The 14828-nt window shown below is 36.6% G+C and overlaps 1 protein-coding gene and 1 long non-coding RNA gene across 2 annotated transcripts; both read right to left on the reverse strand.

The window, feature by feature from the left end:
• Positions 1–6244: 6244 nt before the first annotated feature.
• LOC141626397 (uncharacterized) lies at positions 6245–7044 on the reverse strand. Its single transcript, XR_012535981.1, has 3 exons — positions 6975–7044; positions 6770–6868; positions 6245–6565 (listed from the first exon to the last, which is right to left on the reverse strand). It is a non-coding gene; the product is annotated as an uncharacterized LOC141626397 (long non-coding RNA).
• A 624-nt stretch (positions 7045–7668) lies between these two features.
• Positions 7669–8873, reverse strand: LOC141632330 (26S proteasome non-ATPase regulatory subunit 8 homolog A-like). The gene is made up of 4 exons (XM_074444885.1): positions 8687–8873; positions 8484–8586; positions 7897–8155; positions 7669–7797 (listed from the first exon to the last, which is right to left on the reverse strand). Exons 1-4 carry the CDS (start codon positions 8871–8873, stop codon positions 7669–7671), a joined length of 678 nt encoding a protein of 225 aa, XP_074300986.1.
• Positions 8874–14828: the final 5955 nt, after the last annotated feature.

The raw sequence follows: 14828 nt of genomic DNA on the forward strand, positions 1-14828 counted from the left end.
TCACCTCCAAATGGTGTTAAACTAGACTACTTTCGTCCTCAATTATCAAATGCTTTCGTCAAGAGCGATCGGATGGTGGTGGAATGACGATCCCTATGATGCTAGTAGCATATGACATGACAAGTCTCGAATTCTCTACAAAAGTAAAGGTCATGGATCGTCCCAAGCTCGACAAGGTGGCTTGACAAAAAGGCTTTTTGGGAATGAAATGCTCAAATCTTTATAAACAAAGGGTGGATATGACTAGTATTCAAAATTTGACCTCATTTAACTTTCACATTTCAAAGATTTAAGATGGGGTTTGTCCCTTCCGGGCTAGTGTCCTTTGCTTTCGCCAATCGCTTATTAGACAACCGGTTAACCTCTAGACAATAGCTTTTCGGGGTGATAGTCACTCTGTCTCTGGGCGGTTGAATTCACAACCGTGTGGGGGCCCAATTCAATGGATCCCTCTCCAAAGCACATCGAAGTGGTACGCCTCCATCAAAACAACTAAATTTCTCAACATTTCAACATTTCATAACATTTGAGGTTTCCTTGGCAATAAATTACTTCCACATAACAAAATTTTCAAAATGAGCACTTCAAACTTATTGATAGAAAAGTATTTTTGGGTTGCCTTACCACAAGGTCAATCAAGGTCACCTAGACAAGTTAACCAAGTCCACATCGCATCACGGGGTTGGAATAGGTGACTCACATGCAAACCTTTGACTAGGCTTTGGGTCATGGGTCGAAAGACACTAGTATGAAACAATCTAGGGTGTTTTACAACCATTCTAGTAGGCGAAGTCTTAAGTTGAAAAAGTATTTGTAATGGCTTAGTTGCTCTTGTCAAAGTTCTCAATTAGGCACTTTTCAAAAAAATTTATCTAAATGCAACTATATGCCATGATGCAACTAATATATACATCCTAATGCAAGTGATTCTATCAAATAATATGACATATAAACTAAATGCAAGTCCTAAGTTCACATTGTTATACCGCATCAATCAAAATAAAGCCACATAGTCATTAACATAAAGAGGAAAAAGGAGATTGGAAAGATCATACCATGCGGTCTTCATGATCCTCATGTCTCGGATGTGGCGTAGTCAATCAATGTGAAAAAGGATAGAAAAAACACAATATATACAAACAATATATACAAGTCTACACTACAAAGGAAATGAACTTGTTTTTGGATTTTCAATTTTTCAGATTTTTATGGATTTTGTTTTTATGAAAATAAAAGACATATTTTTGTGATTTTTCGAAATTTTTCAATTTTTATGCATTTTGGAATATAAATTCCCATCCCCCACTTTATTTTGGACATTGTCCTCAATGTACATGTAGGAGTAGGAATAAAAAGGAAATACATGTTTTTGAATTTTTGATTTTTATTTTTGAAATAAAGTACAAATGCAATATGATATGATATGAATGAATGCATGCTCTTCAACTAAATGCAATTCTATATGACATATATAACAAATGAATGCAATCTAAACTATACTATATGATGCATGATTTCTAGTAAACTATGGTCACCTATGATCAAACCTCCCCAAACCGATTTAAACATTATTTCTAGTGTAGAAAAGAATAGGTTTGGTCATTAGTAACTATGCATGAATTTTAATCTATATGCAACTAACTACATGAATCATGTGAGATATATTATAATGCAAAATAATCTAATCATGTGATATATATTACAATGCAAACTATACTACATGAGCTAACTAATGCAAATGAAATATGATACAAATGCATGCGAAAACTACACTAAATGCAATGTATATACAAAAGAGAGAGGGAGAGATGGGTATCATACAAATGGAGGTGGTGAGGTAGGCCTCTTTCACTCGTCATCCTCATCTTGATCATAGCCACAACGATGAGAACTCCCGGCTTGGTCACACCCGCTTTCTTGACCCCAATACCCTCCTTGGTCAAATTCTCCCTCTTGACCCGAGTACCCTCCACCTTGGCTAGAATGCCCTCCGCCGTCGCGATCTCAAGCTTGGTTCCCTTGATTAGGGAAAAAGAGCTCCGGTTGTGCCCAAGAGGGCTTAGGACCATTGGGGTCAATATACCCTTGTTGAACCATGTTATAGTATTGGGGGTAAAGGGCCAAGTAGTTGTCGACCCTCCCTTCATGTACCCCGAGGTCCACTCTATTCATGAGCGCCATCAAATCATTAATACCCGGGGTATTGGGGATTGCCGGCCTAAATTCGGTATATGGGGTAGGGTATGGTGGGATAGGTACATAGGAGGGTGGGCGAATAGGCCTTCCCGGCGCTCCACGAGGTATTTGGCGGTGTGGCTCTTTCCTTTGAGGGGGATTGTCAAGAATTTGGATATCAAGGAGGTAGCTTGGTGGAGGCAAATATGGGCTCAATCTTAGGTCAATGCCCGATATCTTCCAACCTTCAAGGATCATTGAAGTGCATCCTTTGGTGTGCTACTCTAGACTCCCGTCTTGAGTGTAGTTACACCATTGGTGATGGTTGAAGATGGTGTGCTCATCAGTCAAAGTCCTCCCCTCAAGAGGAGTATAGGTCCCTCGGGCATTGAACCCGGGACAAAGGTGGTGGGCCAAAATAGTAATTAGACCTCCCATCACGAAGGTCTTGAGTTGAGTGGTTCCTTGAGCAAAATCATCATTGAACCTAGTAAGTATCTCAAGTGGCGTATTGAAGTTATAACGCCTCACCGCTCGAACATTCAAATAGGATTCACGAAAAGTTAAATCGATGAGAGTACACCTATCTTGTTCGTACCTCCCATTGATGATACCAGCCACAAAGCGCTCGATGAATCGAATCACCGGATGTTGGACGGCGAAGGTATAGCATTGCTTTGGATGGGTAAAGTCCCTCCCGGAGATAGCCTTCCAAAGAAGGTCCACACCGAAATTATCGGGTTTTTCGGTATAGTTGGTGGGCACTTCAAGACCGAAAATGTAGGCATATTCCTCGAGTGAAAGATGATGGTCTAGGTTGCACAACCTAAACTCCATGCCCACATTGGTGTGGGTATTTGTTACAATGCGAAGGCTACTCAAGAATTCAAGGGTGAGACTAAGGTACGTCTCGTCTTGGGCATGGAAAAGTTTCCCAATGCCAAGACCATCAAAGAACATCTCGGTAGGGTACCTTTGAAGGAAAAAAGATCTATATACTTACATATTCATATATGTTTTAATTTAATTTGTCATAAAATTAACAAGTGATCTTATGCATGCAAACTAATTAATAAAATAAAGAAGAAACATCCATTCTTACATTGGAATTTCGGTACAAATGGGCACAAAAGAGATCTCCTTCTCTTTTGTTCTTGAGCTTTCCTTTTGGATGAACAAAGACCCAAGTATAGGATCTCTCCCAGGATTAATACCCAAAGCACACTCTTAATAAAATTAATATTATGTATACTAGATAATATTAATTTTGTGAGGAAAAATGACCCAAAAATATTTGGTTTTTGTTCTCAAAACCGGTTGAGAGAGAGAGAGGAGAATAGAAGGTGTTTTTCTCTTTCTAAAAACTCTTGTTTTTGTTGTGTTGAATGAATAATAATCACTAGTCAATATCTAAGTGAATATTAAGCAAAATAATAAGAAAAACCACAAGGGTTTTCTTCCCCAAAACCGGTTGGGAGAGGAGGTACAAAAGAGCCAATGCATGCCCTAGTTGTTCTTCACAATGAGCAATAGGCATGCAAGGCTAGTTTTAGTAGGTAATTATGTTGTTTACCACTAATAACAATAACTTAATATTTGCCTAACCATCCTCATATTTTCGGCACATATGGATAATATGGAATCCATATTATTTTTGTAAATTGTCAATATGTTACATGTCATATGTAACATAAATTTGTCATGTATTTTTAACATATTAAAAATCAACGTATTAATAAAAATACGTCATATACAAAAATCGACTTAGTAATTCATAATTACTTGTACCAAAATATTTTACCATTTATAAATCACAACAGTTTGTATTTATAATAATTCATTCAAATTTAATTGTTTCCTTAAACAATAATTTCATCTGAGTAATGATACAATTCGATTACTCAGACCGTATCTCATATTAATCAATTTCAATGTGATACGTAAATTTTACTTCCAAAATCGTCCGTCAATTTTCAAGTAATTTAATTAACTCGTAACATTATACGATTAATTAAATGATCAATTAAGAGTGTTGCCCTATAGGTATGACCTAGGGGATCAACTGATCACCACCGTCGCACGACAGTAATGTCAAACTTTAGTCAGCCAACCATTACCGATATATGTTGATCGATTGACAAAGAAAAATATTACTTCCCAATTGTATTCTTTATAATGAGATTTAAACATGTGATCATCATGATCAACAGTCGTGATCGCATTATTGTCGGAGGACACATATTCCAACAATCTCCCACTTGTCCTCGACAAGTGTGCGTCACCAATTCTCTTGTCCTATTATTATCTCCCACTCAATGCAAGGTGTCTTTCAGGTCGTACTTGCAAGTGATCATATCGAGAGTGGTTTCCTCGATCTGGAGAATAACTGATTGACCGGACTTATCTATCATAGATACTTTCCGAGCGTGGTCACGCATTTCCAGTTCATTACTCCTTGAGTGGCCCTGAGATATTGTTATAACCCTGACTAGGGGTGGACTATTTCTATCGCACTCATTCCCTTCGACTAGCCACAACCATCATAACCCAAAATATGCCCATTTGACCCCATTTACGAAGGTCGTAGTAACACAAATCAAAGTTAATCTGAAACTGTGCCATCTTAGGCGAATAGTCTTTAGTCAAAAGAATCGACTCATTTGAATACTATAGCAGCTCTCGCCACGACCAGGCTATATAAATTTGCCAGAACTCTATAAGCGGTCATAAGGCCCGACAAAATGTTCCTAACAGTCTGCCTATGTGATCGACTAGTCATCTCACATGACTCTATGGCACTTGAACTTGCCATCAATCGCATCACACTCTAGTCACTTCGAGACATCACCTCATACAAGTGACTATGGGCAAATACTATGTTAATCCGTGTTCACTTTAACGGGGTTCAATTGTCACTACAACCCGTTTGGATGTAACAATGTATAAATTAAAGATAAAAGACAAATGTGATTATGAACATGAACAAAAACAACACTTTTATTTCATTTCAAAATCTAACATAGACTTGGTACACGTTTAAGTCCCATTGACGCCATATGTCCATCATGTTTAGCCTGCGATAAAGGCTTGGTGAGCGGATCGGCTATGTTGTCATCCGTCCCAACCTTACGAATCACAATTTCCTTTCTTTCAATGAAATCTCTTATTACATGATATTTTCTAAGTACATGTCTAGATCTATTACTAGACTTCGGCTCCTTAGCTTGGAAGATCGTCCCACTATTATCACAATAGAGAGTGATGGGATCATTGGCGGTAGGTACTACTTTTAGACCTTTCGTGAATTGCCTGATCCAAACAAATGCTTCCTTAGCGACCTTCGATGCTTTACAATGTACTCAGCCTCCGTTGTAGAATCCATGATTCTGACTTCCTTGAAGCTTCTCCAGCTTACGGCACCACCATTGAGCATGAAAACGAAACCAGCTTGTGATTTCAAGTAATCTCTATCTGTTTGAAAACTTGAGTCCGTGTATCCATTAACACGCAACTCAGTGTCTCCTCCAAACACTAGGATAGAATCCTTAGTTCTTCTCAAGTACTTAAGGATGTTCTTGACAGCAATCCAGTGACTCTCACCTGGATTTCCTTGATATCTACTCGTCATGCTCAAGGCATACGAGACATCAGGACGTGTGCATATCATGGCATACATGATTGATCCAACAGCCACTACTACAGAAATCATGAAGGACATCGGACTTCTAGACACATGGACATCGGATTATAGGCCGATGTAGAGTTCAGTCCCGTCCATATGGGGTGTAATGGACATGGGACTTTAAACCGATGTCCATTAATATATGCACATCGGATTTTTAAATATATCCGATGTCCATATGAGTAATGAACATCAGATTTTAACATTAATCTGATGTCCATATGTGTAATGTACATCAGATTTTTATAGAAAGCCCATGTCCTTTGAAGCTAGAATTACATCGAACTTTTATAAATCCATTTGTCCTTTATATTATTTTTTTTTTTTTTAAATTTGAAAAGAGCAGGCCAATTCATATTGCATTACACCAATTTGAATGCCAAAACATTAATACAAAACATGCCAACTGCCATTCAACCAAAATGATCGATTTCAATTAATAAAAACCGATCCCAATCAACATACAACGCAACCGTCTCCGTCATCCGAATTCAACAACTAACGAACAACAACAAAGGGCATAACAAATCCCAGCCAACATAACATATGGTCTTGCAGATCATGTAATCAGTTTTTCAAAATGCAACTACCTAATACATTACTACGCTAGCTAGCTATCTACGGCTAGATATTGAGAAAATAGTTCGCCCACAAGTCCCGAACCTCATCTAATTCTTCTTGTGAATATGGCGTGGTGTCTTGAAAAACCTGTAATGCATATTAATGACAATGGGGCAGTCAGACATGGCCTCACAAGGGCAGCTTCATATAAGCTAATAATTAAGGGAAGAGGGTGCGTGAGCTAGCTCATTGAATTGCGCGTTACTTCGCCCACAATGCGTATAGGCAGCAGGTCAAAGTAGGATAATTACTTGAAAAAATACCGAGTTTTGCTATAATGTCGAAACTGACCTCATTGATAGCTTTTGTTGGATTAGAACGCGTGACGATTTCCAGCATGTACCTCATGACGTAGTACCCGCATTCTACAACACCTTGTTGACGAGCACACTAAAACAACAACTCGACAAGAATTAAACCAATAACATGACTTTGTCAATTAAAAGTGATTGATGATCGGACATTGAATTTGTCGTCATAATAAGCAACAACTTACATTATGTTGCAGCCATTGCGGTGCTTGAGAACGCATTCTTTCCCCACCATTGTAGCCGTATACTCTTACCCATCTAAATATAAACATGGTTTCAAATAAATGATTGTCAGCCAATAATAGTTGCCATTTTTAATGTTCTAATCAGTTGAACATTTATTTATGTGCATATCAATAAATGAACTATTAAGATGAACTTACGCATTAATAAAAGATCTCAACTTTGACGCGGACGACTTTCCTAGTGAGTCGAACCAATGCACTTGATTATGATCAGAACGTCGATCTGGCGAGCATCCAATGATCACCGTAAATAATTTGTAACTTATTTACATGATAATCAATAATAAATGGTGACAGTTTTGTTTATACTCACTTGAAACACGCCATTGATAGTGGCGTGTTTGTTCCGTATTTCAGGTTTGGAAAACCCGAGCCTACGTGGACACCATTTTAACAAATATTTTCAAAACCGACCCAAAACGATAAATATTTTATTTTTGAACATTATTCTAAAAAATCGTTCCATATAAGCTTACGGAATTATATTCCATCTCGAAAAAAAAGAAGCGGACTATGTTACATACTTACATATTGCAATATAGTCACCACCATTAAAATAACTTTTATATAATGAATGACCCGCTTATTATAACGAACATAACGAACAACCTCTGCCACTATGATCTCAAGGGTGTTAAGAAGCATAATTAGCTCGTTTATGTACTCCAAGTAAATCCTTGTCGATGAGAACAAAGAACATTTGCTTTGCATCATTTAGTGAAAGAGAGTCATACGCTTTTTCACCGCATCCGACAATTTCATCCTTGCAATTTCGAAGAAACGAAAGATTTTAAACGCTTACAAACGCTAAAGCAATGACAATCGATAAATTCACTGAGTGGCTACTCAGATATTACCTGACAGTCTTGGCAAAGACATCCATGAAATACACATAAGTTTCATGAGGGACCAATTGTCTAGCACTTAAAACACGATTGTACGCTCCTTCCATAAAGGACTGTTCGGCTCCACAAAGATGCTTATTGCAAGGGCTCTCCAGGGCAGTAGATGAAAGCAACTCCAACTCAGTATGAAATTCCGCTATCCTGTTCTGGACTAGAAGTCTCAACAAGTTCAGCCCCAATATTTGGTATTCTTGTGGAGATTGAGGAATTCGGTCCCTGTTTAACAATGCAAAATTACGAGCTATAATAATGAATGTAGGCAACAAAAGACTATAAAGAAGATAATAGTACGGTAGCCTACAACCAACAAAGACAATTTCTAAATAAGCTAGAGATTTTTGTTGATTCCAAAATATGAAATCAAATCTACACTACACAACTTAGATCGATAATTTCAGAGAATTCGGCCGCGAGATCAACAGATAAAATAACTGCCACATTCTAATTTCCTTGGTGCACGCAGGCCACTCTACTAGTAGATGTGCATAACACAGAAATCAAAGAAATCTTTGAAAGGATGTTTGAAAGAGATTTTGGTTTCTACCTTGCATCAGTGTAATAAGGTTTGAGCTGGCAGAAGTCTCTCTCAAACGCTTCTTGATCCTCCATCTTCACGCTCAAAACAACAGCATGCTCATATATTTCTCCTGGTAATTATAAAGACAAATCGTTACCACTAAATGCAAGTGAATTGATTGGCAAAACTGAAAATGAGGGAGAATGCTGCCTAGAAATTGAAGAAGTTACTTGCTAATGTCAATTCCTGAACAGCATTAGGTGTTGCTTCAAGTAACGGTGGAAGACTCCGAAAATAGTTACCTTCATCAAATATCAAAACCCATAATCTTAAACAACCCTTATTAATCGAAACTCGAAAACAACCGCAAACTAATCCACTGAGTTCTCTACAATCATCAAATATCAAAACCCACATTCAGTTACATCCACGGTAGCCAAAAAAACACCCAACACTTTTATCACTCTCTTCCAATTAGATTATCAATTAAATTATAACCCTATAATTCATTCTTCAGTCAAAATTACAAACAAATCAAAAACCATTTCAGTAAAATATTCAAATAAACCATAAAATGATCGAGAATAAATATATAAATGATAGGGGAAGATTAATTACCTAATAATAAAGAGCGAAGAACGAAGCAGCAGCAGCTAGGGTTTGATGTCGCGAGGTGATGAGAACGAAGACTGATGATATCGCCGGTGAAGAGAAGAAGGATGATGTCGCCGGTGATGAGAGAAGAAGGGATGAACGATGAAGCAGCAGCAGCAGGTAGGATTTTGGGTTTTTGATCGGGTTTTGAAGTGAAGAAGCTAAGGGATAAACGATGAGATAGAGAAGAAAGGGATGAGTAAGCTAAGGGTTTGTGTTTGGGTTTGTCTAAAAAAAAGAATGATATGGAGTAAGTATAATAGATTGACTCAGTATGCTAGTGAAAATAATTTGGGGCGGGGGAATTGTTTTCATTTTGCGCCCAAATTGAGGATTATATGGACATGGGTTGTAATTTAATCCGATGTCCATTATAATGGACATGGGTTGAAAATAACAACCGATGTCCATATAATATAATTACATCAGACTTTTATAAAAATCCGATGTGCAAACTTATTACATCTGTTTTTTCAAAAATCCGATGTCCATCCACTGATGTCCTTGATGAATTCTGTAGTAGTGAGCGGAAGCATAAGGGATCGTTTTCATGCGTTCAACACCATGGGGTTCGGAGGGAGATTGAGTCTTGCTCAATATCGTCCCGGTTACGATCAGTACCAAACCCCTTTTGGATTTGTCCATGCTGAACCGTCGAAGAATCTTATCAACATAAGACTCTTGACTTAGTGCCAATATCCTCTTGGATCTATCTCTATGGATCCGGATACCTAATATGCGTTGTGCCTCTCCTAAATCCTTCATTTGGAAGTGGTTACCTAACCACTTCTTAACAGAAGACAACATTGGAATGTCATTTCCAATGAGTAGTATGTCATCAACATACAAGATTAGGAACACAACATTGCTCCCACTAAATTTCATGTAAAAACATGGATTCTCAACACTTTGAGTGAAACCATTTTCCTTTATAACATGATTGAATCGATGATTCCAACTTCTAGATGCTTGCTTAAGACCATAAATGGATCTCTTAAGCTTGCACACTTTGTTAGGATTTTTAGAATCAACAAAACCTTTAGGTTGTATCATGCACACCTCCTCTTCTAAATGCCCATTTAGAAAAGCGGTTTTGACATCCATTTGCCATATTTCATAATCATGAAATGCGGCAATCGCTAACAAAATCCGTATGGATCTTAGCATGGCTACGGGTGCGAAGGTCTCATCATAATGGAGACCTTGGACTTGCGTAAATCCTTTTGCCACTAGCCTAGCTTTGTAGACATCATCATGTCCTTCTATGCCATTTTTTACTTTGAATATCCATTTGCATTGAAGGGGTCTTACCCCTTTAGGCAAATCTACCAAGTCCCAAACTTGGTTTTCATGCATAGAATCCATTTCGGACTTCATGGCTTCAAGCCATAAGGAGGAATTTGGACTAGAGATTGCGGCCTTGTAGGTGGCGGGCTCGTTACTTTCCATAAGCAACACATCAAGTGTTCCATCTTCTTCGATAAGTCCCACATATCGATCGGGATGGCGAATAACACGGCCCGTTCTTCTAAGAGGAGGTGGAATAACCGTATTAAACGACGAAGGAACTTCTTTTTGCGTCTCTATTTCGGGTTGTGGCTCTTGAACTTCATCAAGTTCAAAATTTCTCCCACTCTGTCTCTTAGAAATAAATTCTCTTTCTAAGAAGACAGCCTCACATGACACAAACACTTTGTTTTCTTGAGGTTTATAGAAGTAGTAACCTCGTGAGGTTAAGGGATAACCTACAAAGATGCACTTTTCGGATCTTGGGGCAAGCTTGTTGTCGTTCTTAGACTTGATGTAAGCATCACATCCCCAAATCTTCATATAGGATATATTAGGAACCCTTCCCGTCCACATCTCACATGGAGTCTTTTCAGTGGACTTTGTGGGACTATTGTTTAAAGATCTAATTGCGGTTAGAATCGCAAATCCCCAAAACGAGTTTGGTAACTGGGTTTGACTCATCATGGATCGAACCATATCAAGTAGGGTTCGATTTCTCCTTTCGGCAACACCATTAAGTTGTGGTGTTCCGGGTGGAGTAAGTTGTGATATAATACCACAAATTTTCAAGTGTGAATCAAATTCAAGGCTAAGGTATTCTCCACCACGATCGGATCGTAGTGCCTTAATCCTTTTGTTCAATTGGTTCTCTACTTCGTTTTGAAATTCCTTGAATTTCTCAAACGCTTCACTCTTATGCTTCATCAAATAGATATACCCATATCTACTCAAGTCATCGGTGAAAGTTATAAAGTAGTCATAATTACCACGAGCAGTGATACTCATTGGTCCACATACATCGGTGTGTATGAGTCCCAATAGTTCACTAGCTCGTATCCCTTTACAACTAAAAGGATTACGAGTCATTTTGCCAAGTAGGCAATATTCGCATGTACCATATGATTGATTATCAAATGGTGTAATCACATTAGTCGAAATTAATCTTTTGATCCGATTCTCGTTTATGTGACCTAATCGACAATGCCAAATGAATGCTTTACTTGGGTCACTTGATTTGAGTTTCTTTGATTGAATGTTATAAATATCATTTGTCGGATTTGAGGTCTCTAAAATGTAAATGCCATTGATAGAGGAAGCTTGGCCTATAACCAAGTCATTCCTAGAAATAGTACAACGATTGTTCTTAATGACAAAACAAAAACCGTCCATGTCTAGCATGTCGATTGAAATAATGTTTTTAGAGAGTGTAGGCACATAAAAACAATTATGTAAATACAACTCAAATCCATTAGGCAAAGCTAAAACATAAGTTCCTTTGGATTCGGCCGCTACCCGAGCTCCATTTCCAAGGCGTAGATCCACATCTCCCTTGCTAAGCCTCTTCACATCTCTTAAACCCTGTAAATGATTACAAAGGTGAGAACCACAACCGGTATCTAGTACCCATGTCGTAGTGGAAGTATAATTTATATCAATAACATAAATTTCCTTAGGAATTTTACCTTTTGGAGTGATGATTCCTTCCCTTATATTTCTCAAATATACGGGACAATTCCTAAGCCAATGTCCCATGCCATAGCAATAATTTCATTCATCATTAACTTGCTTGAAGTTTTTGATTTTCTTTCCCGTCTTCTTGAACCTTTTGCCCTTAGAAGCAAGAACTTGATTGCTTGAGCTCCCACTAGTTTTGGCATCTTTATCTTCCAGAGATAAAGACCCTATAGATTGTATGAGGTAGTCTTCCTGAGACGGACTCACACGAGGTCTAGTAGTAGTAGTAGTAGGTGGTTTAGAAGAAGTGATGAAGTTAAGGTTTTCATCCGAACCTATCCCAAAATGAAGTTCTCTAGTAGTGTCGAAATCATTGTTGGAGCAAACGTCGTCAAAAACATTGTGGTAAGACTCAATAGTTATCGGTGCGGTAGCGTTTGATGGATTCATTGTAAAGAACTACAAATATGGAGGAAAAGGAAATATTAACATTTGTCTTTTAATATCATACTTGTAAATATTTAACAAGATATGAACATTTATATTATTACCTCTACCGAACTATTATAAATGATTCCAAGACCCAAATTCATATCGACTTAGGCACGGTGGGGCCAATACATCCTTTATCAATATAACTCGGTGGATTAACGTTTAATCGATTCTACTTTTAGAACTCTTGATCGATAATATTACATTAACAATTATATTTAGCCCAAAACACATCCGACAAGGGCACGGTGTGGCCGATACATCCCTTATCAAAAACTTTTGTTGAGTTCAATCCAAATTTCGAATAAATGTGTCCATGATCCAAACCCACATTAACTTGGGCACGGTGTGGCCGATACATCCCTTATCAACATGAATTCGGTGGATAGACATTTATCACTCATTTCCCCTACGTAACAAGGTTTGTACCCCGGTGTGGCCGAGTGCACTCCCTCGCGAAATAGGTTTTCATGGTTTCTACTATTTGGTAAGGCTATGTCTCAATTAATTGTTTTAGCGAGAGGTCATGTCAATTTATTATCTATCACGTTTTAAGTGAACTAAAGCGGTGAACTAAGATAATTCTAATTGACACGGTCGATAAACTCGATAAAATGAGGATGCATGTTTTAGTTATGGCGATTTAGCGATGCATGTGACATAAAATAAAATGCAAGCATAAAATAAATAAATCCTAGTATGGCCTTTCCTAAAATAGAAAAACTATTTAACTATTACATATTCGGAAACCAACACCATTGGTCCCTTGAACTTCGGTTGTGGCACGCATCTCGAGGTAACACCGTCTTTATGTATCGCCATCTTGAAGAAATCCGTCTTTGGGAACTCCGAGATAAATAAAATTACATAATAAATTACATAATTTCCTATTATACATTTGTAACTAAAATAAAATAAATCTATTAAATTACAAAATGGTGATACGAAATCACAATAAAATTACAACCGAATCGATATTCCCATACATTTCGGGAAATACCAATTAAAAACTAAGGCCATACTAAGTAATATTACATAATTCAAAAATTACATAAATTAAAATTATGACAATCATAAAGAAAATGCAGCATTATAATATGTTTGAACATGCCCAATTTTATGCTAAATCGCCTTTAATTAGCCAATATCGTATATTACTCGGTTTTTACGGATTTGCGTGATTTCAACATTTTACAATCACAAAAATTACATAAATTCATATTTATGCATAAGTTAATTACCTTAACCTCTTAGGACTCAAAATTTAGTCCTCACTAATTAGTTGACCATAATTAACTCATATTTATAAAATTGTTCATTAATGGACCAAAAATTACAAAAATAAGCTATAAACTTCAAATAAATCACAAAATTTCAAATAAATTTGAAATTTGAAATTTAAACTCATGAACATTCTGGAAAAATACCATGACACTCATAATGTTCAAAAACTTAGGTCAAAAAATTTCGAAATTTTTCCGGAAAAACTATGTTGCGGTTTATCGGTTTTAACTAAAATAATCATAAAAACATGTGAAAAATTATGTTCATCAACTTTTCAATTTTAGATCTGAAAAATATAATAAAATGCAACATTGGACGTTTTTCCTTAGTCATAGATTATGTTTTATTAATGTTTCACTAATAATGTCATTATTTATGCTATTTTTCTTCAAAAATCCATAAATCATGCAAAAAGACTTCACTATAGCCCATTATTTTACACACATTTTTTAAAATTGCATGTGACAACATATTAAATTTCTATGACCAGATTCGAAATTTAACTCATATTAACCTATTTTTTACCTAAATCCGAATTTAATAATGAAAAATCCATTTTTCGAGCATAACAAGTCCAAAAATTATGAAAATTTACAGGTTATCTCAAAATAATATATGTAACAACATATCCAAAAATCACTGGAAAATTCGAAGTATAGCTAATTTTAGACCGAAAATGACATTTTTACTGATAAAATCATATTTAAATGTCATTATTGTATAATATGAACAATAAAAATCCGTAAATTTAACCAAAATATCCTAAAACATTTTAGGACCAGAAATTTTAACATGCATGAATTAATTTCGTGATATATCATAATAACACAAATTTTGCAAGTTTTATATGTTAATCTTTATAACTCGGAAAAACTTTTAACCGATTTGCATGCAAACAACCATGGCTCTTGATACCGATTGAAGGAAAAAAGATCTATATACTTACATATTCATATATGTTTTAATTTAATTTGTCAT

This window comes from Silene latifolia, chromosome Y, assembly GCF_048544455.1.
Source record: "Silene latifolia isolate original U9 population chromosome Y, ASM4854445v1, whole genome shotgun sequence".
NCBI lineage: Eukaryota > Viridiplantae > Streptophyta > Magnoliopsida > Caryophyllales > Caryophyllaceae > Silene > Silene latifolia.

Bases quoted from the DNA above. Each gene is read 5' to 3' on its own strand.
- LOC141632330 (XM_074444885.1), bottom strand. From the start codon at position 8,873: ATGTGGGTTTTGATATTTGATGATTGTAGAGAACTCAGTGGATTAGTT. The intron at 8,587-8,686 runs GTAACTTCTTCA...TATAATTACCAG, and splicing joins TCAGGAATTGACATTAGCAA to GAGAAATATATGAGCATGCT. The intron at 8,156-8,483 runs GTAGAAACCAAA...ATTGTTAAACAG, and splicing joins CCTTATTACACTGATGCAAG to GGACCGAATTCCTCAATCTC.